This window comes from Anoplopoma fimbria, chromosome 24 (genome assembly GCF_027596085.1).
Source record: "Anoplopoma fimbria isolate UVic2021 breed Golden Eagle Sablefish chromosome 24, Afim_UVic_2022, whole genome shotgun sequence".
Lineage (NCBI taxonomy): Eukaryota > Metazoa > Chordata > Actinopteri > Perciformes > Anoplopomatidae > Anoplopoma > Anoplopoma fimbria.
This window is the reverse complement of record NC_072472.1, coordinates 13,997,351-14,021,865: the sequence shown is the minus strand read 5'-3', so window position 1 is coordinate 14,021,865 and position 24,515 is coordinate 13,997,351. Positions and strand designations below refer to the sequence as shown.

Below are 24,515 nucleotides of genomic sequence, written 5' to 3'. Positions count from 1 at the left end.
TGGTACAAAAGTCTACAAACATTTATTAATGCAGTAGCACATATTTGACCCTTTCGAGCTCTAATACAAGAATTTACTAGCAAAAACACCTTAAAAAAATGCATTGGCATTCATAATTTCTTTGTCAGTCCTCGTCAGTCGTGTCCACCTACTGGACAGAAGAAGTCTCTGGACCCAACAACAGTTATAAGGTAGTTACTGCAATCCAAAGAGGTAGGCTGATCCTTCACCTGGCAGGGTCAAGCATTCATCTGTTGATCAAGACACTTTCTTGAGGAAGCAGACCAAGACTCCATCAAAAACTGAGTGGATGAAGTCCATTTTCTTTCTTGCTCTCCATCCCCTGCTGCTCTCATGTCAGTCTCAACTTTGATAGAAACAGATATGAGCAGGGAAGACAAGTTAGACCAGTGCAACAAGTGGACAAATACAAAAAATGTTTAGGTTACTATCAAAATAAGAAGAATAAGAAATATTTACATTGAATTTTCTTTTGCTGAACCCAAACCAATGCGGGAAGTCAAAGAGGGCATCAGAATAGTATTTGAGTGTGAAGGAGGCATCTCTCCACACAGGTTTGACTTTTATCGGTTTGTCCGTTATGATGTGGATGTTTTTTGCTGCCCAGCTCTCCAGTGATTCTGTCAAGTCAATCTGATATAAAAAGGAAAGAAAACATGTTCAATACCAACAATACAAAACTGTAACTCATGAAGTATATTGAAAATGATGTATAAAACATAAATGCAGGAGACAGGCCACTAAGTCCATCTTACATCCACTCTGTAGCTTTCCCCCGCAACTGAGGAGATGGTCCGGTCCAGGCCTCTCTCCATCTGCCACTTGATGAACGGATCGTTGCAGTCTATGGACACCACAAACTGCTTCAGCACTGAAACAGGGTTAAAGAGGAAAACATGAGTGAATACAGTGAGGAGAGACTGCTGGAAGAAAACAGTGTTTGCATCTGGCAAAGGTACTGTACAGCAGTTGTTATTTCTCTACTCCACCCATTGGAACCATCCCAAGTTTGGGAAGCCAGCATGAGTCACACCATGACACAAACTGAATGACCCACTTAGCAGCATAGAGCTGGGTTCAACAGTATAAGTTTAAGTTACCTTTGGCTCCGTTGGCTGCCTTTTTGCCGGTTACTGAAACGTTTTCTTCGCAGGCAGACATCAGCAGATAGATTCTCTTGGACAGAAGACTCTTTCTCATGCTGGTGTACTCCCATAAATTGTGCATTTTAACTTTCCTGTGTTGAAAAAATACACAAATCAGATGTGATTTTTGTGTGTGTGTGTGTGCCTGTATATAAATATATATAAATATATAATATATATATATATATTCCCCCCTCACCTTCCCAGAGACTTGTGGAAAATGATTTTCCCTCTGCAGGAGTCAAAGTCATCGATGAGCACCAGGCTCCTCTCCGGGTCGCTGTGGACTCGGTAACCGGAGCGGAGGACCTCCACGGAGAAACCGGCCGGAGGGTTTCTCAGGAACTCCTCCACTTCTGTCACTCTCATCCTGCTGTGCTGTCTGCTTATCGTCATGGTGTCAACTCCCGTGCTGTTTGTATCAAGTCTGCCTCAGAGCCCTGCAGCTTTAACAACCACCGTGAAGTTACATATGGTGACACGAGAGCACTTCCAGTTTATTCTTGCCAAAATAATCGTTCATGTCATTTAACAAGCAAGAGCACCGCCCATTGCCATTCCCTCTTGCCTCTCAAACTTCAACATGTACTGCTTTTTTCTACTATGTGTCATTAAAAATGTAGTATAATTGAGATTAATAATCCTGATGTTAACAGCCAAGCTTTTAGTCACTGAGAAATGTATTTTAAATTTAGCAGTTTTACAGAACTTACAAATTGTTTTATTGATTTTAGATTGTTGTAAGAAAAATGTCTTTATGATTTTAGAATACAGGTCAGACAAAACGAGATGTTTAGATGAAATCCACTTCGCATTTTCCACTTTTATCTGACATTTAATAGAACAAACAACTAATTAAGTAATTGAAAAACTAATAGGAGGCTACATTAAGCAATGTTTAGACCCATAAATGTTGCTAAATTCAAATAAAATGATGCTGTACAGATTGTCTACTTGATAGGGTATTTGAATTAATAAAAAAAAAAGATATAAAGATATTGGTAATGTCTCAGATATCTAATGATTCCTAATAATGTTCCTTAAAAGGAACTTTATTTTGAAGGAACATGACTTAACTTCCTTCTTTAGTGTCCATCGCATGACCTGATATGACACGCTTCTCCAGAGGATACTTCTGAGGACTTTATCAATTCAAGGCTCATTTCATGGGTTGGTTCTACTCTACATACATCTGCCTAGATGCCTGCTACATAATGTATAGGCATATGTAAGTCAATAAATAAAGTAAATTATTATAAATTAATAAAAGTTATACATATAAATAAATGAGAAAGTCAAACAGATTGAAGAGTATTGTTCCACTTTACTGAGACTTTATTCCTGAGAAGCAACTTTACATGAAAACAACAGCAGGTGGACCAAGTTTGAAACATTTGGAGTCACCTGAGAGCCTTTCTGTTGCAATGAGAACATCAAAGTGCTGCATATTTGTGTTTCATATCAACCAACACGTTAAAATTATTATCCATAAGCAAGGAGCAGGTGTATTAACAATATCTTTGTTCAGCAAAGTCACACAGAAGTCCAAAAGAAATCCATAACTCACTTACGGCTCTGGTGTTATTGCTGCCTAGAACTGTTTGATAAGGGTACACAGTTGTGTCAGAGTGACTAATAGCAGCCTATCCTTCTGCACATACAGTATTTACAAATTCCACATTCCTTATTCTTATAGAACACAGCTCTGTCATTTAGCTTTCTAAAGTTAAAAAATGAGCAACACTCACAGCTGTGGTTTCACAACAGAACCAGCCTGTTTAACTCCTGTGGCCATGTTTAGACTCAGTGGTCATGCGACTGCTGACTCTTATGTTCTGAATGTCTCCACCAGTAAGCAGGGCCTACAAAAGGAGTCATTTCAGCCTCCTTTTGGTCAACCTCTTACTCATATGAGATCGTAAACCACACCTGCCCTATAAACTGTATAATCTCCCGAAAAAACTCAAAAAGTCCAGCTTATTTTTAAGTATATTATCTTTTTTTTTAGCTATCCTTTTGTGGAAGGGGCAGATGGAGACAGTGATAGCTCTGCATCTGTTCTCAGATCAGTACAGAGATTTTGTTGATTTGCAGGATTGAGGAATAAAAGTGTAGGAAAGTAACTTTGTGGCACAACTTAGACCTCTGACGTGTTAATGGAAAAAAAAATTGTTTGCGTGAGTAAAAGACAGATATTTTGAAAAAGACATAATACAAAGTTAAGTGTTAAATCAATCCGTCATGTGTAGTCTAAGTTATGTTCCTTACCACTTAAACAAGGAAAAAACGTTTTCGTTGGTCCATGCTTTACTAAAAAACTCCCAACTTTCAAAACATTTTTCTGATTTACTTCTGAAATTATTAAAAACGTTAAGATATGAACAATGTATTTGTACAAATAGTAAACGCAAGTTTTGCAATGCACCGATGTTATAGTTGATATGGGGTTCAAAATTAAGGAAAAAACAAATCTTAATTGGAGCTATCTCCGCTACAAGCAGAATTTTTTTCTTCGATTGTCATTGAAAAGCCTAACAGATGATATAAAAGTAACATGACCAATGTGTGCACAATGTTATATATTTCCATGAATGATATTTGGTGGGAGAAAATTCAGATCCTTTACGAAAGTAGAGATGAGGTACAACGGTGATGAGTCATTAAATGTATAAACCCTTAATTTAAAATGTTATTTAACATAAACATTTGTATGATCTACACAATGTAATTTGTGTAACTTTTAATAAGACATATATATGTGTGTAATATATATTTATCAGTCAATCATATTTAAATTTAAAACAACTATCTCCTATTTAACTATTGACTAGCTGTCAAATACCATCATAACAATGATTAAATCCAGTACTTCAAAATTGTCTAATTGAGTCTAATTAAAACTTCAAGTCCTACTTGATGCCAATTTACTGTGGCTTAACATGAACAACAGTGACTGTTAGTATAACAAACATTATATATTTTATTATATCAGAATGGCCAGGACAAAATATTATACAAGTGTACTGTATCACAATAAACTTCAGTTCTGTATGTCAATGTAGTACCCTGATATAACACTCACCGCTAGAGGTCGCTGTAGCTCTGCACTAACATTTACTGGAGTCAGACAGAGTTCTGCCAGTATGGGAATGTAGCTAACCATTTCCTCCAGCTAGCCATGCAAAGAGGCTGATTTCAGACGTGAAACAGCCACAGGAACCATGTCACATCGTAATGTGTTGAACGGATGCAAACTGGCCGCGTTGCTTCTTCTTTGGCTTGGTAAGTGGGGTCAATGCCCTGCTGAGATAGCTGCTGTTAGCTAAAGCGCTAGCACTGAGCAGGTTACACTGCCTAAGGCTGGCAGAAAGGTACCGGAAGTGCTGCGATTTGGCCTTCAAAGTAAGGTTAGTTTTATAATTTTACAAGACATGAAACTCGAGATGCATTTACTCCCTCGACTTATTCGTCAGTGACAGCGTGGCTCTTGGTTTGCTACAAAATGATTGAGTGTTTTGTTTTATTTTGAAACTCAAAACACATTTAATGGTGGATAACTTGACACACCACAAACGCACAAATACAATCCCATGGGGCTCGTAAACAAGAGGATGTTTAAAGGGACAGTGTGTAAGTTTTAGTGGCATCTAGTGGTTTGACATTGCCAAATATTGTTTCTAGAGCAGCACAGTTATATATCACTATATAAAGTCATTAATATCTCACTGGAAACAAATGTTAAATGTCAATAAAATACTGCTGTAGAAACATGGCGGTGCAAGATGGTATACTCTGTGGAAGACGACCCACTCCCTACCTAGACATTAATGGATTTTTCTAAGCTAAGGAGAACATACCACTTCTTAGTTTCAGGTGATTACACACTGACTAAAACATAGTTATGAATATTATATTCAATATCTGCCAATAACCCCCCCCAACAAACATGTTACATACTTTCCCTTTAAAGTACATTGATGCACGTCAAGGTAATCAAATATATGATATGAAAGGTATTGTTATAGTTGCAAGTATGCCTCCTGTAAATAATGCACAGCTAGAGTTAAACGGAAGCTTTCATGGGTAATATGAAGATGCTTGTGAATGAATGCAAAGCCCATGCTGATTTGGCTTGTAGTGAAATTGAATCTATCATTTGTAACCCTGTGGAATAATTGTCACCTTTTCTTTTGAGTGAATTATGAATAAAACTTAATATAATTATATGCCATTAATGTCGGCCAGAAATCATGTAAAAATGAAAAGCCCTGCACACCTATTTACACTGGCTATAAATGCCTCAGATTTATGATGGGCGTTCAATATGTCACCAAACTCTGCTGTACATTACTGGTGAGTAATGTAAGTGCAAAGGACAGCCTGTGTTAACAGAGCAACAAATCTAATCAGAGTGTGAGGGGAATGTCAATCAAGCACAGTCTGTTCAGGCCAACAGCGTCCTGAGAAGAGGTCAAATCAGGCAAAGTAAGTGGAAACACCGGTGGGGGTGTGACATGACTGCGCAGGCTGTCCTTTTCCTGCCATAAAGGAAAGAGGCCTTTGTCTGATATGGGTGGAAATATATGAATAATATCAATATATAATAAAACCAGACATGAACCACAACGGTAGGCATCCTTAATGACATTTAATTTCAACGTTATTAATTTGTTTTCCTCATATAGCATTACAGCTCTACCCATTAATAGGCACTTGTTGGTCTGTACACATACAGTCATTTCTATATAAATAGAGAATACATAAAATCACTAATGCACTAATGTTTAAAGTGAAGACAAGAATATTGACATAAAAATATTTGCTTGTTAATGAGCGACTTTATTTCCATTATTGGTTAATGTGTCAATAAGTGTTTAATTTGGATTTGAGTGCCAGAAAAGTCCCAGAGCTCAAAATGACATATTCAGTCCAAAAACAATGTAAAATGAATTAAAACAGACAAACTTTTTTGCTTGATGTACGGCTTTAGCTCTAAATTGATTTTCCGTTGATCCATTGAAAATTGACTAATTGCCTACTCGTGTCAGCATAACTAATGAATGCATTTTGATAATGTAATGCTGCTTCCTTCTCAGCGCCTCAAGGAGCCTCTTCTGAGGACAAACTGACAGCCCGTACTCATGTAAGTGCTAGCCCCAGATTCTTGCTGTTATTATGCCTCATCATGTGGCTCAGCAGTGTCAGAGTGTCAGACTTAACGAGAATCCCTCTTGACTCCTCGCAGGCAGCAGAGCCCCAGGAGCACACATCACAGAGCTCTATCGGTGAGTGAGCGATTTTACTGCAGACTGTCGGATATTTTTGTCAGTGGCACACTGTTCAGGAAAGCAAATCAATTATTTGTTGCATGTAAAACAAAAATCTGGAGCTTTAAAGCGATATGTTGAAGTTTTAAGAGTGGTTATGTGGGGGAAAGTTTCTTGGTTGGGGGCAATGGCTTTGTGGAGTCTTGTCATCACTGTGAGTCTTTCCTGGCAAGAAAACAAATGAGTGTATTTCACAAATTTCCTGCTTTTTTGCATCATCGTGTTTCCTAATTTGTCGTCGCTCTACCTTTTCTGTGCATGTTTTTCTCAGGATTGTCAGACGTGGTGTTAGTGATCCAGAGTCAGAGCAACTCTTTTCACGCCCACCGAGGTGCTCAGAGGAAGGTGGAGATTCTTCAGCAGGCAGCTGAGCTGGGACAGGTAACATCGGGCAGGCGGTGGATGAGCCCCGTGCTGGGTTTAGATCTTGGCAATATTTTAGGAATTATGGTCCATCAGTGTGCACAGAGTCACAGTGTCCCATATTTATCTAAAAATACAATCTCACACTTGCAAAAAGAAGGCGATACAGAGAATTTATTGTGAGCTGAGGGTGACTTGCCGCTGTGTAGTACTTAAATGTGAGGACGAAAAATGCTGTTCAAAGAAAAGACTTTGAACAACCCATAAAAGCAGTAATTTTAGATAATACTGAGTACCAAACTAATAACCAACCAGGATTTTGATTCTGACGTACAGAAACCTTTGATACATGCATGGATTACAATAATTATATTATTATTAATTTCACAATTATTATTTAGCATTAGCAACTTTGGAGCTCCATATGAAAATTGGTCAGCAGATGTTTGGTGAAGTAAACATAAGCATCTGTATTCCTTAAAGCTGAGGTAGGCAACTTTGGAGGACAAGAGAGCGTTTGGGAGAGGAGCGCAGCACATCACTGTCATCGCTAACCTTGTTCAGATACATCATGTAAGAATGTAAAAGTACTTCATTCACATGTAAGAAAACCCCTATCAATATCTGAATGAACAAAAACAACGGACATAGCTTTTGTTAGTACTCAGAGCTGTTAAGTTGGCATGTTAGCATAGCAACGTTTTTGTCTGCCTAGCCTTACGGAAGAAACTCCAGTCATGTGCAATGAGTGGCCACAGGTATGTGTGTAGGCACGTAGACAGGCAGGTAGACCATCCAGACTTATTACAGTCCTGCAACAGCAACAGCTACAGATGCCAGATTTTGTTTCTTTTTTTGTCACAACATTTGATTTATTGATTGCTGTCAGGATGTAAAGAGACTTTCAAAAATAACAACAAAATATCATTTTTGATCTAGTGCATTAAGGTAAGATACATGACTTAGTAATTTTACAGCTTGAGGTAGATTTTTAGGCAGCAGTTCTGTTTTTATTTGGGAGCACTATTATTAAGGGCTCAAAATGCTCTGTGTATGTGTATTCATGCAATGTGGTGTGCTACCAATAACAGGATAATAATACTATAAGCAGTTTCATTTTTAACTCTAATCAGTTATTTTTGGAGTTTGACGTGGAGTTTTGCACTGCTGTGGTATTACAGTGGTACCAATAGGTGTCCTCCTTGCCATAGAACTCCCTTACCTAAGCTTAGAGGAACAGACCTCTCCTCTCATACTGTATTTATTTACTAGTATGTGCTGCAAGGTAGCTGTGAAAACTGATTTGTTATAGACCCCAGTGAAAAGAGATGACAGGCATATGGATGTGACAGCCTGCAGTAGAGATCCAGAATTGTTGATTTTCCTTTGATAATGATGGGTACTGTGAAATATAAAGACAGCCATGCAGTCTTTGATTATTGTTCAAAACTCATTTTAAAGCCAGAAAACCCTTCCGGATAGAAAACTAACACAGAAGGCACAGCAGGAGCTCCATAATAGGATTTCTACTGTAACATATTAGAATAATTTTGTTTTGAAGCCAGCTGTTGGTGGTTTGAGGTGTTTCCACACCCATTTCTACCTGAGAGACAGAAAAGAAGAAGATGCAGTTAGTGAGAACGTCGAGAAACCTCAGTTTAGCTTGATGGTTGTGAAATATTCACAGAACAATCTCCAAGTTCATAGTTTGTTAAATGACTGTTATTGCATGGCAGCTGTGAAGAGCATTTATACACTTTGCTAAATTCACGTATGTATCACCCCTTCACATTTCTAAATTATTTTATTGCCCCCCAGTTTTACAGCTTCACTTTTCATTACTCACAGCCTTTTTTTGTCATTTCCTCCCAGTCTTTCTGACTGGAGTGGCAAATTAATGGAGTAAAGGTTCTATTTCTGGAGAAATATTGGAATCCATGTCCATCCTAAAATTTTAATGGGGGTTGTTCAACTACTACTACTACTACTACTACTACTACTACTACTACTACTACTACTACTACTACTACTACTACTACTACTACAATGCTATTCCCTAAATACATTTATTTTAATTTAGTAAATGATCCTTGTTGGCCTAATATTCAAGTATTTAAGAAAGCATTTACTTTATTGTGGCGATCCTTGATTTGCAGTTAGAGCAGCCTAGATTTTTAGGCAGTTCAATTCAAATGTCGCAGATTTGTCAGCTACAAAAAGAGGTTTCATGATCTGTAATGCTGTTTAAGCCGAATTACCAGCCTACACATCTTTGAGTTATGCAACTTAAAAATAGGAAAATCACACAATTTCCTTTTGCTGTTTTTAGGTTAGCAGGATTGAAAAGTAGTCATCCTCCGTATTTGTTGTGTTGTGGATTCAGAATGATGAAGACCAATTGAAGAACAATTACATACAAAATAGAAAGTAGGCTCTAGAGGAGGATATTTTTTCCTTGCCAATTAGGACATTTCCCAAATGATGTGCAGATTTAAGACATTCTGTTATCAAATGGCTTGACATCCAATCCTCTCAGATTGGTTTTGTGGCCCTGTGCAGCCTGAGAGGAATTTGCAGAAGCTTCTCTTGGATAAAAAAACTACTGTTCTGCAGGTTTTCTTGGTAATTTATATATATTATTAGAATTCTACTTGGTATTCTCATAGGAAGATGCTGGAATAAACCATCGATGAATGATTAATCAGTAATGTACAGTGGCCTTTAAGTAGATATGTAAATGTAATTTGATCAATAATTAAATGCCAGATCAATAAAACTGGATGTGATTATAAGTAGCATTTATACACAGCATTTCTAACATGATTTCATTAAAATGTATTATTTGCTAAATAAATATTAATTTATATAAATGCAGAGGTTCTTTTGGGGGTTGAGAAAGTCCTCTATGTCTTAGAACATCATTTTGAAAGAGAATATGAGGTTTGAAAAGGAATTAATGGAAAACAGATATACACAATGTTCAAGAGAAACATTATTTATGTAACTAGTGGCATGCGTATTGACAAAGCTGAAAATAAATATTTCTGCTGTAGCACTCATTCACAAATGACAATTCACAAAAATGGCTGACAAGCAACTGAATGAAGGAATATTTTTGTGGGAATAGAGGTTGTGTCAAAAATTTTAGAATGAATATAAACATCTATGAAAACTTCTGCTGCGGCTTCTGATGAAGTGCTGATAAGAGATGAGTTTCATGATTAGCTCGTTAAGATCTGTACAATCATCTCTGCATGTGTGCTTGTGTTGACAGGCTGCGATGCGCGTGCGTGCGTGAGTGCGTGCGTGTGTGTGTTGTCACAGTGAGGTAGCTGAGTGAAAGCTTTCTCTAGACGTGATGTTGATCACAGCTAGATGGACCTTGATTGTAGCAAGCTGTTTTGAGGGCAGGTTGTGCGTCATGCATGTTTTGACTGACGTATAACCAGGAGTTTATCCGTACTAAAGGGAGGGATTAAAGCTCAACTCTGACATGTTGACAGCTTGTTGTCTGACTGACATATGGCTTTTTTTGTTTAACTTGTTGACACTAAAAGGGTTTTTGACATAAAGTATATCATTTATTGCAGTCATGATGTTGCCAAAATACGAGCAGCAGTATCTCAGTTTTAATGTAAGTGCTTTGTTTACATATTCACAACTGTTTCACATCCTGGATTTAAAGGGAGTGATGAACACTTTGTTAGTGCCTTGTCACACGGTCTTTTGTTACTGGCTGTAAGTGCAGGCTTTTTTTTCTTTTTGTCCAAAACATCAGAGCCAACGCTGCGTAATTTTAAGCCTCATCAGCCAACCTCATTATAGAGTCGCTGCTCTGCTCAACTCTTTTCACCCACATCTTACATCAACACTTACAGCAGATGGTAATAACCCCATTTTTACACCTTCAGAATCTGAGGTTGACCTGAGAAGAGGTGTGCTTGCATGTGAACTTTCAATGTGTGGATGTCTGTTTGAACAAAACGTAAGAATACGATTTTTGGGGGGGAATAATATATGTGCATATGTTGTTATTGTAAGTAATATACCGAAGCGTTGTTTTCTTCATGCCTTAAACTAAAATAATACAATGTTTTATCAGACACATGATGTCTCATAAAACATTGTATTATTTTTCCTTAACAGTAGCTTTAAATGGACACATTTAAAGGAGTTTTCTCCTAGACGTTCTTTTTTGTAATAACTTTGGTGATACTTTTCATCTAGAGTAATCGAGCCAGCATTTTGATTTAAAGCCCGATAAGTATATTTTACAAAAAGTAAAAAAGTTTGTTTATTTGTGTATTATTTGTATTCTTAATATGGCTAGAGGATGGCAATAGCTATGAAGGACTCTTTCTTTTGTTTTTGTCTTAAGTCTGACATGTTGCTTTTATCAGTTACATTTATTAGGTACAGCAGACCTTGCTTAAACAAATTAAGTCCAAACGAAGCCTGCCTTTATGGAGGTTATAATGTTCAGTATTTGGAGAAACTGTTTTAGCAAGGTGTTGATTCATCATTTTCAAGGTTGCAGTTTGTGGTGCTGTTGAATTGATTTTGTCCACCCCGTTCATATCAAGGAGGGCAGGTTTAATAACAATAGCTAAGTGACATTACAGTCCTGTCCATAAATCAAAAAGCTATTTATTCTGCTTTAGTCACTCTTTGGTACCTGAGGGAAATATGGATGCAACTGAAAGAGGGACTTCATCTCTGCCTTGACAAGACAGAAGCAGACACTGACATTCATTCCAGTCCTATTTTTGCCGAATTACTTACATTAATCCTTGCAACTGTGTCTGTGCTAAGAATAGCTGTGTGGATGTGATTTGTGAGTTCTTCTGTATGAGTCACATAGAGAGGAGGAAGTCATAAAACAGCCTCAGAATAACCCCCCCACACACACACAAATTTCAGTGTTTTTGGCAGATCATGTCAGTGGAGCATGCATCATTTCCTCCAAGGAGTCACTCAAGTATATAGCAGACTTCTTGTGTCATTTCCCAAGAAATATTAGAACAAAAGAGTTCAACCAAAGTTCTCGCTTCTTTTATTTTTATTTTTACTTGTAAAATGTAATAAGAGTACTTCTGTTCACAGAACAGATGTGTTTGTCTGTGTTTTTTTTCTTTTGTGCACAACATGCCAGTTTGACCTCATTGTTGTCTACTTTTTACTTTGGTTTTAATCTCATCTCTCATCTCCCATCCCCCAGGCACACACACACACACACACACACACACACACACACACACACACACACACACACACACACACACACACACGCACACACAAACTCATTTTCAAATTAATTGGTTTTGTTTCATGCAGGGAGTTCCGGTTGTTCTTCTTCTCCATGAGCTTGAAGGGGATTGGAGTATCCTTCCTTTGCTTCCTCAGTGAGTCTTTTAGACACGTATGGAGATATTAAAGAAATGAATCAAATCAGCTTCATTAAGATTTAATAGAATTTAGCTGTAATGATTGGGTGAAATTTTGTGCGGATCTTTTCAGTCTCTCTGCCACTTACGGCCTGTCAGCATCCTGGTTTTTCTTCATAGAGGATGAAACCAGCGTCACTCTGCCTAATCTGCTGCAGGTCCTCCACAGATATCAAGTCCAAGAGGTGAGATGCACACCCCATGACAGTCACTGGCTACATGTATTATACAGCACTTTTTGCTACATGAAAGTCTTAGTAATGATCCAATTGCCTGCACTGATGCACTTATGCCTAGAAAATAACTGAGCAACTTTCTTTCCATATCACCCCGTGCACCTTTTTGCAACTCCAAGGAATGGTTTTTGGGTAAGCCTCTCCATGACAACGAGGCATCCATTATCCACCACTATGCGTTCTCTGAAGACCCCAGTTCCTTTAGTTACCCTGACCCGGCAGCAGGCTGGGCTCTCAGCACGCCGCTGCTCCAAAGGTGTGTGCGCATGAATGTGTCACTGATATGTTTCACTTCTTTCTTTTTTTTTGTTCTTTTTTTGAAGAAATGATTGTACCACGGCAGCAAGAAAGCCTTTTATATAATTTCAGTAGACGCTATTACAAGACATGGTGTAGAAACCCAAATTAAATATATAAGAACAAGTTACACATACAGAGGTGAGAGACCCAGTCTAAAATACATGAAAAGAAAGGATGTCATCCACAATCACATTTTTTTGTCTATGCTTGTCATCTAAACAGGTACTCCATTGATTTTTATTTAGGTCTGTAAAAAAGGTCCCAAAATAAGGTCAATTTTTCAGAGGTACCTTTTAATCTATTATTCATAGACTCAAAGCACGTTACCTCTAACACTGCATCTACGAAATCTTTGAAATCTGGAGCTTTTGCTATTTATTAATACAGAAAACACAAAACAGGATTCAAAGGAATCGTGAACCAAACCAACAACTCTGAACTTCCATAGCTTTGACTCACTAATTGTATATTCTGGTATACAATGAAGGAAAGTTCCCACTTCTATTCTGCTGTTCCTCTTCTTTTAACATCTTTCACTTTCATGTGTTTCAGACTCGCTGAGCGAATCCAACATAAGCATCTGAAGTCAGATTTCACAATCGACTTGAAACATGAGGTACTTTAAAACAATTTTCCAGGTGCTTTGTGAATCTGTGTGTCATCTCCTGCCTATCACTCTAATAGACAACTATCGTTATGGTTCAGTTCTACTTTGCAACAACTGCTGTGAAAATCTTCATCAGTGTCGACTTCTAGTACGCCTGCTTAGATAAATTGCTTAGACATATAACAATGATAGACACACTGTTCCTCCAGCGACTGGCTGGCTTTTATTAAAATGGCCTCTATAGCTTTGTATGCCTGAACCTTTGGTAGATCTATAATTAAAATATTCATGCAGTCTACTTCTGAAAGGGACAAAGAAATCACTGTTTCAACAGTTACCCCATGAGGCTTGTATTTGTCGTCATGCCTGTCTCTGTTTCGCTAGATTGCGTTGTACATTTGGGAGGATGGAAATGGTCCAAAGCTGACAGCAGTTCCAGAGTTTTGCAGAGAGACGAGGGACAACTGTGCTACCACATTTACAACCTACCTGCCCGACTGTGTATGTACAACTCTTATTAATTGATGTTTATCATCACTGTATTTGGGTGAAGTCTTTAAAATATGCAGTAATGTCTTATGTGTGTGTATGTGTGAACATTTGTGAGCATGCATTTGTCATATTGGTGTATGTGGATAGAAGTGTCTGTTATAGCCATTGTATGTCGTATGGACGAGTTTACTTTTGGAAGTCACAAAGGGATCTAACAACATGGAGCATGAAATATTTAGTAGGTAAACACAATTAACATTGTAGTTTTCCCTGGACTGAATATGCACAACTCATGAGTTCTGTGGTGACATTAAGGCTAAAAAAGTTAGCTTGTGTCCTCGGACAGGCAGGAAAAGTGGTGAAAAAATCAGTGCTTGCCAGCCTCTTTACCACTACTGATGTGCCTTTGAGCAAAGCCCTTATACCCCAACTGCTCCAGTGGAGCTGCTCATTGGCCAGCAGATCAGAATATGTTTATACTGGACAGCTTCCAGGTGTGTGTGTGTGTGTGTGTAATTGTGCAAATGTATGCAAAAAGAGACGCTTCCTCTCAGTGATACTTTAATGAATAAATAAAGGATAAAAAAATTATGAATCATTTGGGCATGACTAGATTTTGGTTGAGGTAATTATTAAAAGCAGAACATCAAGGACATCTTACCTTTTGTGATCCATCGCCTCAATCACAATGATGGCTCAGCTGTCTCTAATGTCAAACAGTGAGCACGTTATGCACATTGCCAAGGCCAAGGCATATTGTACAGGAATACAAATAGACAAGTCCTGTCAGACTGCAAGGATGAGTGACCTGAGGCTGAATGGAAACCATGTAAACAGCTAAGTGGGATGAAGGATTACTGCGGCATTTGTTTGACACAGGCTACAGAATAAAGGTGGTACACAGAACAATGTACATCTACATGACAGAACTGATAAAGTGAAAAAATCTGTACATCTGAAATAAAGAACCAAGATTTGCTGCATATGTAACAACATTTTTGAAGGAATTACAAAGTTAAGTAGACCTTATAGCTTGGGCACAAACTCTTTGTTATTCCAGAATGGTGACGAGCATGATTTTAATTATGATGTAAACAAATACAAACTGGTTTTGAAAGAAACTAATGTTTATTAGTTTTACTTTTACTTTTTTTAGTCTCAGATGTAACAAGATGAGAAATATGAATTGAATAAAAGTGATTCTTTCCACTCTTTTTACACAAACTTTGAGCTTTTACCCTACTTCCTAACTAACTTACTACTTGCTTACTCAACTTACTCGTAGAAAACCCCTCAAGCTGTGAAACAACAAAGGAGAAGAAATTCAGGGAAGATTAGTTTATGTAGATGTGGCTGAAGATGTTTCTCTTTCTCATAATAATTATCATTCATATTCTAATTTTATGTGGTTATTTCTCTTGTTTGCATACAATTTTTCCTTTATTTTTGCTGCTGTTATCCTTTACCTGCATGTGATGAATACAATAATAAAGCCTAAATATACAAACAAATAAAAAAAACATACATTGCTGTATGCATGACTTAATAATATGACTCCTCTTTCTCCAAATTATGTGACAAATGTGCCCCAAAAAAAGGAGCATAAATTTGAGGACCATCTGTCGCAAAGAACACATGAATAATCTAGCACTTATCATGTGCTTACAGGAAGTACTGTTATACATCACGAGGAAGTGTCTGGTGTTTATACTGATTATTCTGAAAGGGCAGCAGATAAAAAACAAAAGCTGGAAATAAGTTATAGCATCCACATTACTGTTGGTTATTATCTGGAATAAGAGGCGACATTTGAACTGGGAATTCAGTGCAAAAGGGAAAGGGAAAGTATTGACATGTCTGGTCAGATGATAATACATGATAGTCATGTGAGGACCCAGTGTGCCTCATTTTGCCATCCCAACTAAATTTTAAGTCTATTACATTCCGTCTATATTGCAGCTCACACTGTGTTTGTGTTCGCCTGTGCACATTTTACTATTTTAAACCTATGATGAATCTTTTTTTTTTAATGAAGAATAAAAAATGTTTTCTTTCTCTCTTTTCTAGGGAGATCCGGTCTCAAGGAAAGATGTATTTGTTGCTGTGAAAACTTGCCAAAAATTCCACTCAGAACGAAGTGCGTTACTTCCGACCCTTTTTGAAGGATAAAAACAGTTTCATTCATTAAAAAATATAATCTTCTTCAGTAGTGTCCGGCCTATTCAGATCCTTAACCTAAGTAAAAAAAGTATCAATACATTAATGTAAAAATACTGCATTCAAAATCCTGCTTTATGAATGTACTGAGGTATTATCAGCTAAATGTTCTTGAAGTAGCAAAAATAGGAAAGTGAAGTACAAGTACCTCAAAATATTACTGAAGTACAGAACTGAAGTTAATGTGTAATTACTTTCAACCACTGATATTCGGTTAGATTATTGTCGTCTCATGCATTATTGTAATGAATGAATCGTAATAAGCGCAATATAACAATGTTATATTCATTGTAAAGGTAAAGTGAAAAGTAATTCTATTTTTTTAATTGTTAAATAACACAACACGCCAAACTGCCAAAATGAACTCTCAGTTTATATTCATTTCAAAATAGATGGAAATTATAGGACATTTAGCTGCAGAAAGTTTTACTTGACACTTTAAATTTGTCACTGCTTTTTTGTTTACTACCACTTAACAGTCTGCTGGTCATTCGGTCCCTTTTAACCTGTCCGGTGATAACTACCTTTTTAAATCCAAAACCTCATTTAGACTGTCTGCTGAAATTGCAAACGGTTTGTGTAATTATCCAAAACATTGATGTCTGTTTTTAGGGTCAAAAAGATCCAGTAGTTATGGACTAACTATTTTAAAGCAATAAACAACATAACGAGTAGAAAGAACAGCGTGTGATTAACTTGGCTTCTACTTTAAATTCAGGTTATTAGAATTGCAGAGCAAGCTGTCACAGTGTACTGGACCAAAATGAATAATGTGAGATTATTTACGACTGGCAGTTATCATTTTTAAGTTTTAATGTAGATGATGTTCTTATCCAGATCAACATGCAGTGAGAGAGCATGTAGTTATTCAGTGTCTTTTTCTCCCCCTAGTCTGAGTCAGTAGATATCCTTTTTTTATTTGATAACACCGTCCTTTTGGAGTTTACACATTTCCAGTATGGACTTGGAGATAGCTTTTTCTTTTTATGAGCTCTGTATGTGTCTCTTTATCACCTGATATCTTATCATCCCTCTACCATTTCTCATCACAGTACCAGTCGTGAAGGCAACTTGGGAGAAAGATGCTGTTTTTTTAGAGTATTACAGCGATGTCACTGATGCCTCGATACCAACAATCAATCTGGGAGTGCCCAACACTGAGAGAGGTGAGCTGATCTCGAACAGTCATTCCCAAACACTGGGTGTTACTGGGTCGCAGGAGATTTCATAAAGGTTGCAGAATAAATTTGCTGAATTTCTTCGATAGGCGTTATTTAACATTCATATCTGCAGTACACGTTTGTGCTACATGAGGGAGCTTGAATGTCTCTGTCGTTCTGATAAATGTAGCCTGAATATAACATTTAATCTAATATGGAAGGCTAGTGTACATTCTGTTTTTTTACTGATAAGAGGAAAAAAAACAAGCGCCTGTTCACTCAACCTAAATGAATTAATTTGGTCTCATTTATAAAGCATTTTTGTATGTGTTTTCAATAAAATGCATGCTTAATTCAAAGTTGTGATCAAATATATATGGCCCTTGAAATGGCTGATTCACCGAATCAAGGTAATTTAAAGTGGTACAGAAATAGCACAGTTGAAATGGCTGATTCACCGAATCAAATAAATACAGAAATAGTGAGAATGGTCAGGAACGATCATTTTCTCACATCTACTTAATGTTTTCAACACTTTCTGCAAATTCAAAACATAACCCATATATCTGTGTTCTCTGAGAAGTCAAAAATAAGGTTTTTACATTTCAGGAAAAAAGTCACAATATTACAGTAATAGAGTTGTAATTTAATGAGAATAAAGTCATAATATTTTAGGACTACATCAACCTGCCCTATGGTCTGCATGAGTCAAAGTTTATGGAAGCAGCTGTGTGCTGCTCCTCATCGGAGGTGGAAAGCTGAAACTGACTGAACTAACTAGATTGCACTCCTGCAATCATATCTCTTTATGTAAAGGAGGCTGGAACAAAGCGAACAAACACAAATAGAAACTATTTCTCAACCAGTTGGCAGATGAAGGAGTAGAGCCCTTTGTAGAGCCAACCATTAGCAGGTAAGTCTACTTAATGCCGACCTGGCCATGATTTTATTCTATGTATTTTTAGCTCATGAATTAGAATAAGCTGCTCTCACCACACTGCATCTCATGAGCCTCAAACCTGCTTCACCTTTTTTCACCCTTTTTTTTTAATGTTGTCTCCCTACAGGGCATTGTGGGAAGACTTTTGCCATCTTAAGGCGGTTCTTGAGCAAAGCTGTGCCAAAGGCTGATTGGCTACTCATTGTTGATGATGATACACTCATCAGGTAAAGGAGAAGAGATCTGTTTTAACCCATCGTTCCTAATTAAAGTAATTTTAGCATCAACAAAACATTTGAACATTCTGTTCAAATGCTTTTTGATTAAAGTTGCAGTGGTGGCTTACTGAAGTAAAAGAATAATTGACATCTCTTTTAAAGATCTATTTAAAGATAACGCACACACACTGGTAAACTGCTGGCTAATTATTCTGCTTTATGAACCAGTTAGAATTAAAAAGGTTTAATTTACTGACAATCTGCCACAAAGCTGGCAGGAGGGTGAAAGAGATATCAATCTGTACATGCCCACACAGGTCCGAGAAAAGCCTTTAAGTAGTTTTGGTGCAGCACAGACACAACTTTAGAAATGTTTTAGATCCTCTAAATATCCAGTGAAGTCTCTTATTATGGATATTTGATGCAGCGAGGACCGTGTGTCTACGTACAGTCTATACAGTCTATGTTATGCATGCTCCTAACTCCCTTTCTGTCTGTGCGTCTGTTGGTTTTCGTCCATCTATAGTTTACCCAGGTTGCGGCAACTGCTGCGTTGCTATGACCCAAAGGAGGCAGTGAGTCTGGGGGAGAGATACGGCTACAGCTTGCTTCTGAACGGATACAGCTACACCACAGGAGGAGGAGGGTGAGGCTGCGCTGGTTAGAGCAGTTGGTGTTTAGGGTGTTCAGACAGAGAGTGAATAAAAATTTTCGCGATGAATTTATTCGCCTCAGCAGTCAATTTAATGACTTCAAAGACGGTAGCTGTAAGTTATCAATGGACACACCAACCATTTCTGTGGGAGTGTGTCTGTGTTTTTGTGCTCATCTCAGCCTCTGACTGAACTCATCTCAAAACCCTGGTGCTTTCTGTTATTCCCCCTTTAGTCCTTCTCCTGTTTATTCTCATTTTATACTTTTATGAAGCAGATTCATAAAAACCCCAGGACCCAGCACATAAGTTCAAACATTTTCAACAGTCAGTTCACGCTTCCACTGACTTTGTATGCAACAATGCTCAAATTCCCTTTGTGTCTGAACACATTTATGGGGAATGAAGCTATGTAAGGTTTTATGAATGTCGCATTAAAACAAAACTTAATATAGTATGACATTGTTACATATGTTGCACAGTACAGCCTGTCTACTTATCCCGACACTTCATTACTGCTGCTAATTTAGCAAATATTGAATAAAATATACAACATTTAAGAGCCACAAATCAATTCCCTGTATCATCAAAATAATTAAAATGTCTCATGGATCACACAGAACTTTGCACATTTCACAAATCGGTATCGTCGTAAATATCATCATACAGTAATGACTAGAATTTAAAGCTGCGTTGATCAATATGTTTACGGTAATGATGGATCAAATGACTTCTTGTATGTTGATATGGCAAACTTTTTAGCAGTAGCTTATTTACACGTATAGCAAGTTTATAGCAAACATTATCATTTCATTTGGATCATTATCATTAGTTTCTGGCCACCTAATTGTTAGTCCGATAATCACTTCCCTTTTAGATTTTCTTTTTTGCCTCTACCAACTCCTGAGGAAAATATATGTAGCTCTTTAGCTGCTAAATAATCCACTATGTTCACCAGCTAACTGTTTTTCTGCCAACACATGTTAAAATAAAAAACATTGGTGGGAGTGCAGAAAGTATTTAGGTTGATATATGTACATGAAAAATATATTCACTCCAAAATTCAAGGAACACTGCCTCTTTGAAACACACCAAGTCTATCCAATCTTTTATTTCTATGAATGCATGATTAAAAACAAACACAGCGCATCAGTTTTCCTCGGGGTCAGACAATCACACACACAACTTGTATCGTATATATATTTTGTGACGATAATTTCCTTTTTTTATTTAAATATCTGCGTTCTGTGTGCAGGATGGTGCTCAGTCGGGTGGCGGTGTCCAGGCTTCTTTCCAGTGGATGTCGCTGCTACAGTGATGATGCTCCTGATGATATGGTGCTGGGCCGGTGCCTCACTTCCCTGGGTGTTCCCATCACACACAGTCCACTGTTCCACCAGGTAGGAAACAATACATACAAACACACACACACACACACACACACACACACACACACACACACACACACACACACACACACACACACACACACACACACACACACTCAGAGTACGTATGCTTAATATGTATGCTTAATTGTGAAGACATCCCCTGATTTGCCTCTCAAACCCTGAATGTTGAGATATACTCAAAAGGGAGTCTTAATGACGTGTTTGTCATCAGGTCCAACACCAACAAAGTTAAATTCACCATTCAGTAATTGTTTGTGGAAAGGCCTGCAAATAATACACCACTAAATTAGCTTAAGGCTATCCAATGGGCAGTGACAGATTTAGACATCAACCTCTTATTCAGTATCAGATGATGTTCTGTTCTCTTCAATGTAGGTTGGAAATGACAGAAAGACTGCCTTGTTGGGCTTTAATAACAAGATATTGAATAACTCTTGAGCAAACCACAAACACATGCACGCAAACCACAAACACACACACACACACACACACACACACACACACACACACACACACACACACACACACACACACACACACAGACAAAACCACTTGTTTTTTATATTTTAGGCCCGACCGGCTGACTACTCCGAACCACTTGAGCAGGCCGTCTCCTTCCACAAGCACTGGAATGTAGATCCTGTGATCGTCTACAAGCTCTGGCTGCAGGACGAGCACCCACGAGATGAACTGTAGAAACACTGTGTGTTTAAAATAGCCTACAATACTGAAGACAAACATTGAAACTAAATTTGCACAACAGCGTAGAGCTAAAGATAAACAAACAAGCAGCAAAACATGCCCTGAAACATAACTCTTACCTGCCTTAATACCTGCTTGCATTCAATATTTTTTACGTCAACATAAAATCAAATGAGTGTGTGTGTTATGTTAAAGCAGTTGCAGAGAATTATCAACAAACTCTGCAACTCTACAGAGGTTTCTCGCTTCATTTAGCCCAACCTTTTGGTTCAATGGTCTGTGCATAGACTGTGTGATTGAATCACACCACAAACAGCTTTATTAAAAGCACCAAAAAGCAGACAGACAAACTTGCTGAGTGAATTCAAATTTTCTCTGCCTCCACTTGATGTGCAACTTTAAGCAGCTGTATATGTCAGGGATTTGAGGATGACTGCCTATTTTTGGCTTTGCCCCCAAGTGGCCAAATATCAAGAGAGTGTCCCTGCTGTCACTTTATCCCAAAGCGAAAATTTTAACCATGAACCAAGATGTTTAGTTCATTGAAGAAGGATTGTGTATATTTGTGTGATCTGATATGATCTCTTTTGTATTAACAGTGTCTTAAGACATTCAGTGTTCTTTTTTTTAATTGTATTTATTTAACCAGGTAAATCAATCTCTACAAGAGAGACTGGAAGTTGCAGACTAAACAATACAAAATCAGGCAACAGCTTAGATAAAATACTAATAAACAGGTAAAAATACTAAGACGGCTAAATAACATGTCAGCTAGGAATAGTGACAATTAACAGGTGAGTCCTTTACCATAGAATATTCTTGAAGATGAAAACATGACCATAATTGATTTCCGTATTTTGTGTTTATTTTTCTTTCATGCAAACACACTTTTTGAAAACTATTTTGACATTTTTTTTAAAACATGCTTATTCTTTTGTTTTCTTTATTTCCCAAAATATCAAAATATTCCTTACATTTTTGATATATTTTATATAGTCTGAAACTAATTTCTAATTTCTGCATAAAAAGTTGTGTGTACATGTTTTTGTGAACTTGCTTTTTATATGTTTACCAGATGGAAAACGATTACGCGAACAAATCTCTAATGGGGGAATTTTAGTTTTGGAGGATTTTATGAACCGTGTGTTTGTGGCTTAGTCACTGTAGATTGGTGTTAAAGTAATTACAACCACAGCTGGCAAGCCTTTGTTCAAATTTTGCAACTGTTTTTATGAATATAAAAATGTTTCTGCCTGCTAATGAAAAAAACACATTTTTCAATCATTACAAAATAAAATATTCATTGGGTTGAACTTTTTTGTGCATGTTTTCTTTTTGCCTCATAACAGACAATATTGAGTGAAAGAAGATACAGAAAAACACAGAATTATGTATGTCATTTGGGAAATAATTCCTGAGTGATCACCAGGCGGGGGATGATATTACATTGATGATATTGTATTTTCTTTTCTCTGCCTCAGAATGTGTGGCTCTCTTTTTTCCAGACTTGTCACTCTCATTGAAGCTAGAATCCCATAAGCCGTGAAGTGCCTTCGTATCATGTCACTGTGACATTAGTTACTGTAGCAACAGGGACAATGACAGCCCGAAGGGACAGTCCCGTTGTGACAGTTACTCTTGAAAGGCTTTGTCTGATGTCCAGCAGATAGTATATTGTCATAAATGTGTATTTAGCATGCATCCTCGCAGAAAGAATGAATACATCGATCACTGTCACATTATTCATATCACCATGGTGCTTTAATTGGTAACGGTGTCTGTTTAAAATTATCGAAGCAAGACAGGATTGATACCTTCTTCAGTTTGCTCAAATCTTTTTTTTTTAATATCATATCAGGTTGTACGCTTCCGGGCCCGTTATTGCATCGCTGTTTCATGTGTAAATGTCTCTACAAACTTCACAAAAATGGATCACTCTGTTCCTCCCGCCACTTTCATTCACAGACACATGCACACACACGGCCATCATTAATCCAGTGAGATGTTATAAACTCTAGAGTGCTCTCCCTCTCAACAACAGGAGACGTTTCCAGCTTGCAGTTCACAAATGGAAAAGTCTGAAAGCTGTAGCTCATGTTTCTCTGAGTCTAAATCAGCTTTGAGAGTCTGCATCGCTCAAGTTTCTCCCTTCAGCGCTCCCTCTTCTTCAAATTTCCATGACTGAACATTTAATCAATCTGATTCGGTAAACACACAGATGGTTCTTATCGGCCTGCGTCTGAAAATATTTAGTCACGATCACTTTAGTCTGTCGATAATTACTGCATGTCAAATTAAATTCATACTGGATTGGTCTTCCTGTTCTTGAGGCTCTCCTGTCATTTGTTTTATTTATCTTTCAATGCGTCATGAAAAATGTTGAAGCAGAATATTAGCCAGCACTTATTTTTTGGCCTCCAAAAAAGCAGATATTACTGATTGTTAAAGGCACAATCTGTGATCCAAACCCAGGACTAGAACATAAGATCACCAACTGGGTGATTGATGGATTATTTGATACATGGGCTTTCCTCTTGACCAACGTTTTAATCAATCAATGCCAAGGCATTTAAAAATCTTCAATCTGTATCTTCATAGCCCAAAAGGTTAAATCCTGAATGTTTGAGGTGAGCCTCTAATCTTCCCTGTAGCTCCACCATCAGGCCTAAATGTCCTCCCATTTTTTAATGGAGAGTTCCGCTAAGTCTCTTTTAAATGCATCTTTTAATTCATGTTTTTTTCTCACTCACCCTTTTCTATATTGCTTATCTTTTAACACAGGTGGAGACTCTGACCTATTACAAGTCACCCTGCTTTGTAAGACTTAGAGGATGCAGGATTATCTTGCAGGAGAAGATGGAGCCACAAGGCATGTAGGCTTGAGTATTTTTTTAAGCTTGAACATCGGGCTTCGAGGTGCTTGAGCGTGTTCTGCAAAATTAATTTACATAAAACGTGTACAGACACATCTCCAGCTCTTTGACAATGTCCAGTTTTCTAATCAAGTCACTTTTTGTTCATTGTCAAAGCTGTTTGGGAAAGTGTTTAGCAAACGTTCAATTTCGAATATGCTAATGTTAACAAACGGCACATCTTATTATCTTCATATTAAATTATCTATTTAAGATTGTCCACAGAAAAAATGATGTACAAAGCCTGACTTAAGAACACTGTGCCTGATTGAATGAATCACATTCTCAAAGCATCTTGGCTTTGTAATGTAATTATCTGTGCTGCACAGATGTTTTACTGACTGATGATCCCTTGCAATGTCTGTAA

General features: G+C 37.5%; 2 protein-coding genes across 4 annotated transcripts; one reads left to right on the top strand and one right to left on the bottom strand.

The window, feature by feature from the left end:
• Positions 1-6: 6 nt before the first annotated feature.
• On the bottom strand, positions 7-4,376 carry LOC129113422 (mesenteric estrogen-dependent adipogenesis protein-like). 3 transcript variants are annotated; one of them, XM_054625695.1, is made up of 6 exons: positions 4,249-4,376; positions 1,366-1,612; positions 1,122-1,258; positions 777-892; positions 481-654; positions 7-367 (listed from the first exon to the last, which is right to left on the bottom strand). In XM_054625695.1, exons 2-6 carry the CDS (start codon positions 1,560-1,562, stop codon positions 353-355), a joined length of 639 nt encoding a protein of 212 aa, XP_054481670.1. In that variant the 5' UTR covers positions 1,563-1,612; positions 4,249-4,376; the 3' UTR covers positions 7-352. The 3 variants fall into 3 exon arrangements, with proteins under 3 accessions (XP_054481670.1, XP_054481671.1, XP_054481672.1); XM_054625696.1 differs by having other exon boundaries at positions 1,366-1,606; XM_054625697.1 differs by lacking the exon at positions 4,249-4,376 and adding an exon at positions 2,915-2,941.
• On the top strand, positions 4,363-22,510 carry b3glctb (beta 3-glucosyltransferase b). The gene is made up of 15 exons (XM_054625694.1): positions 4,363-4,448; positions 6,263-6,309; positions 6,412-6,451; positions 6,765-6,874; positions 12,191-12,258; positions 12,374-12,485; positions 12,656-12,792; positions 13,389-13,452; positions 13,828-13,944; positions 16,003-16,072; positions 17,205-17,318; positions 18,380-18,479; positions 18,997-19,116; positions 20,378-20,522; positions 21,105-22,510. Exons 1-15 carry the CDS (start codon positions 4,388-4,390, stop codon positions 21,228-21,230), a joined length of 1,431 nt encoding a protein of 476 aa, XP_054481669.1. The 5' UTR covers positions 4,363-4,387; the 3' UTR covers positions 21,231-22,510.
• The last annotated feature ends 2,005 nt before the right edge of the window (positions 22,511-24,515 follow it).

Bases quoted from the DNA above. Each gene is read 5' to 3' on its own strand.
- LOC129113422 (XM_054625695.1), bottom strand. From the start codon at position 1,562: ATGACGATAAGCAGACAGCACAGCAGGATGAGAGTGACAGAAGTGGAG. The intron at 1,259-1,365 runs GTGAGGGGGGAA...TTTTCAACACAG, and splicing joins TTCCACAAGTCTCTGGGAAG to GAAAGTTAAAATGCACAATT. The intron at 893-1,121 runs GTAACTTAAACT...ACCCTGTTTCAG, and splicing joins GGCAGCCAACGGAGCCAAAG to TGCTGAAGCAGTTTGTGGTG.
- b3glctb (XM_054625694.1), top strand. From the start codon at position 4,388: ATGTCACATCGTAATGTGTTGAACGGATGCAAACTGGCCGCGTTGCTT. The intron at 13,453-13,827 runs GTACTTTAAAAC...CTGTTTCGCTAG, and splicing joins CAATCGACTTGAAACATGAG to ATTGCGTTGTACATTTGGGA. The intron at 17,319-18,379 runs GTGAGCTGATCT...GTCTCCCTACAG, and splicing joins AGTGCCCAACACTGAGAGAG to GGCATTGTGGGAAGACTTTT.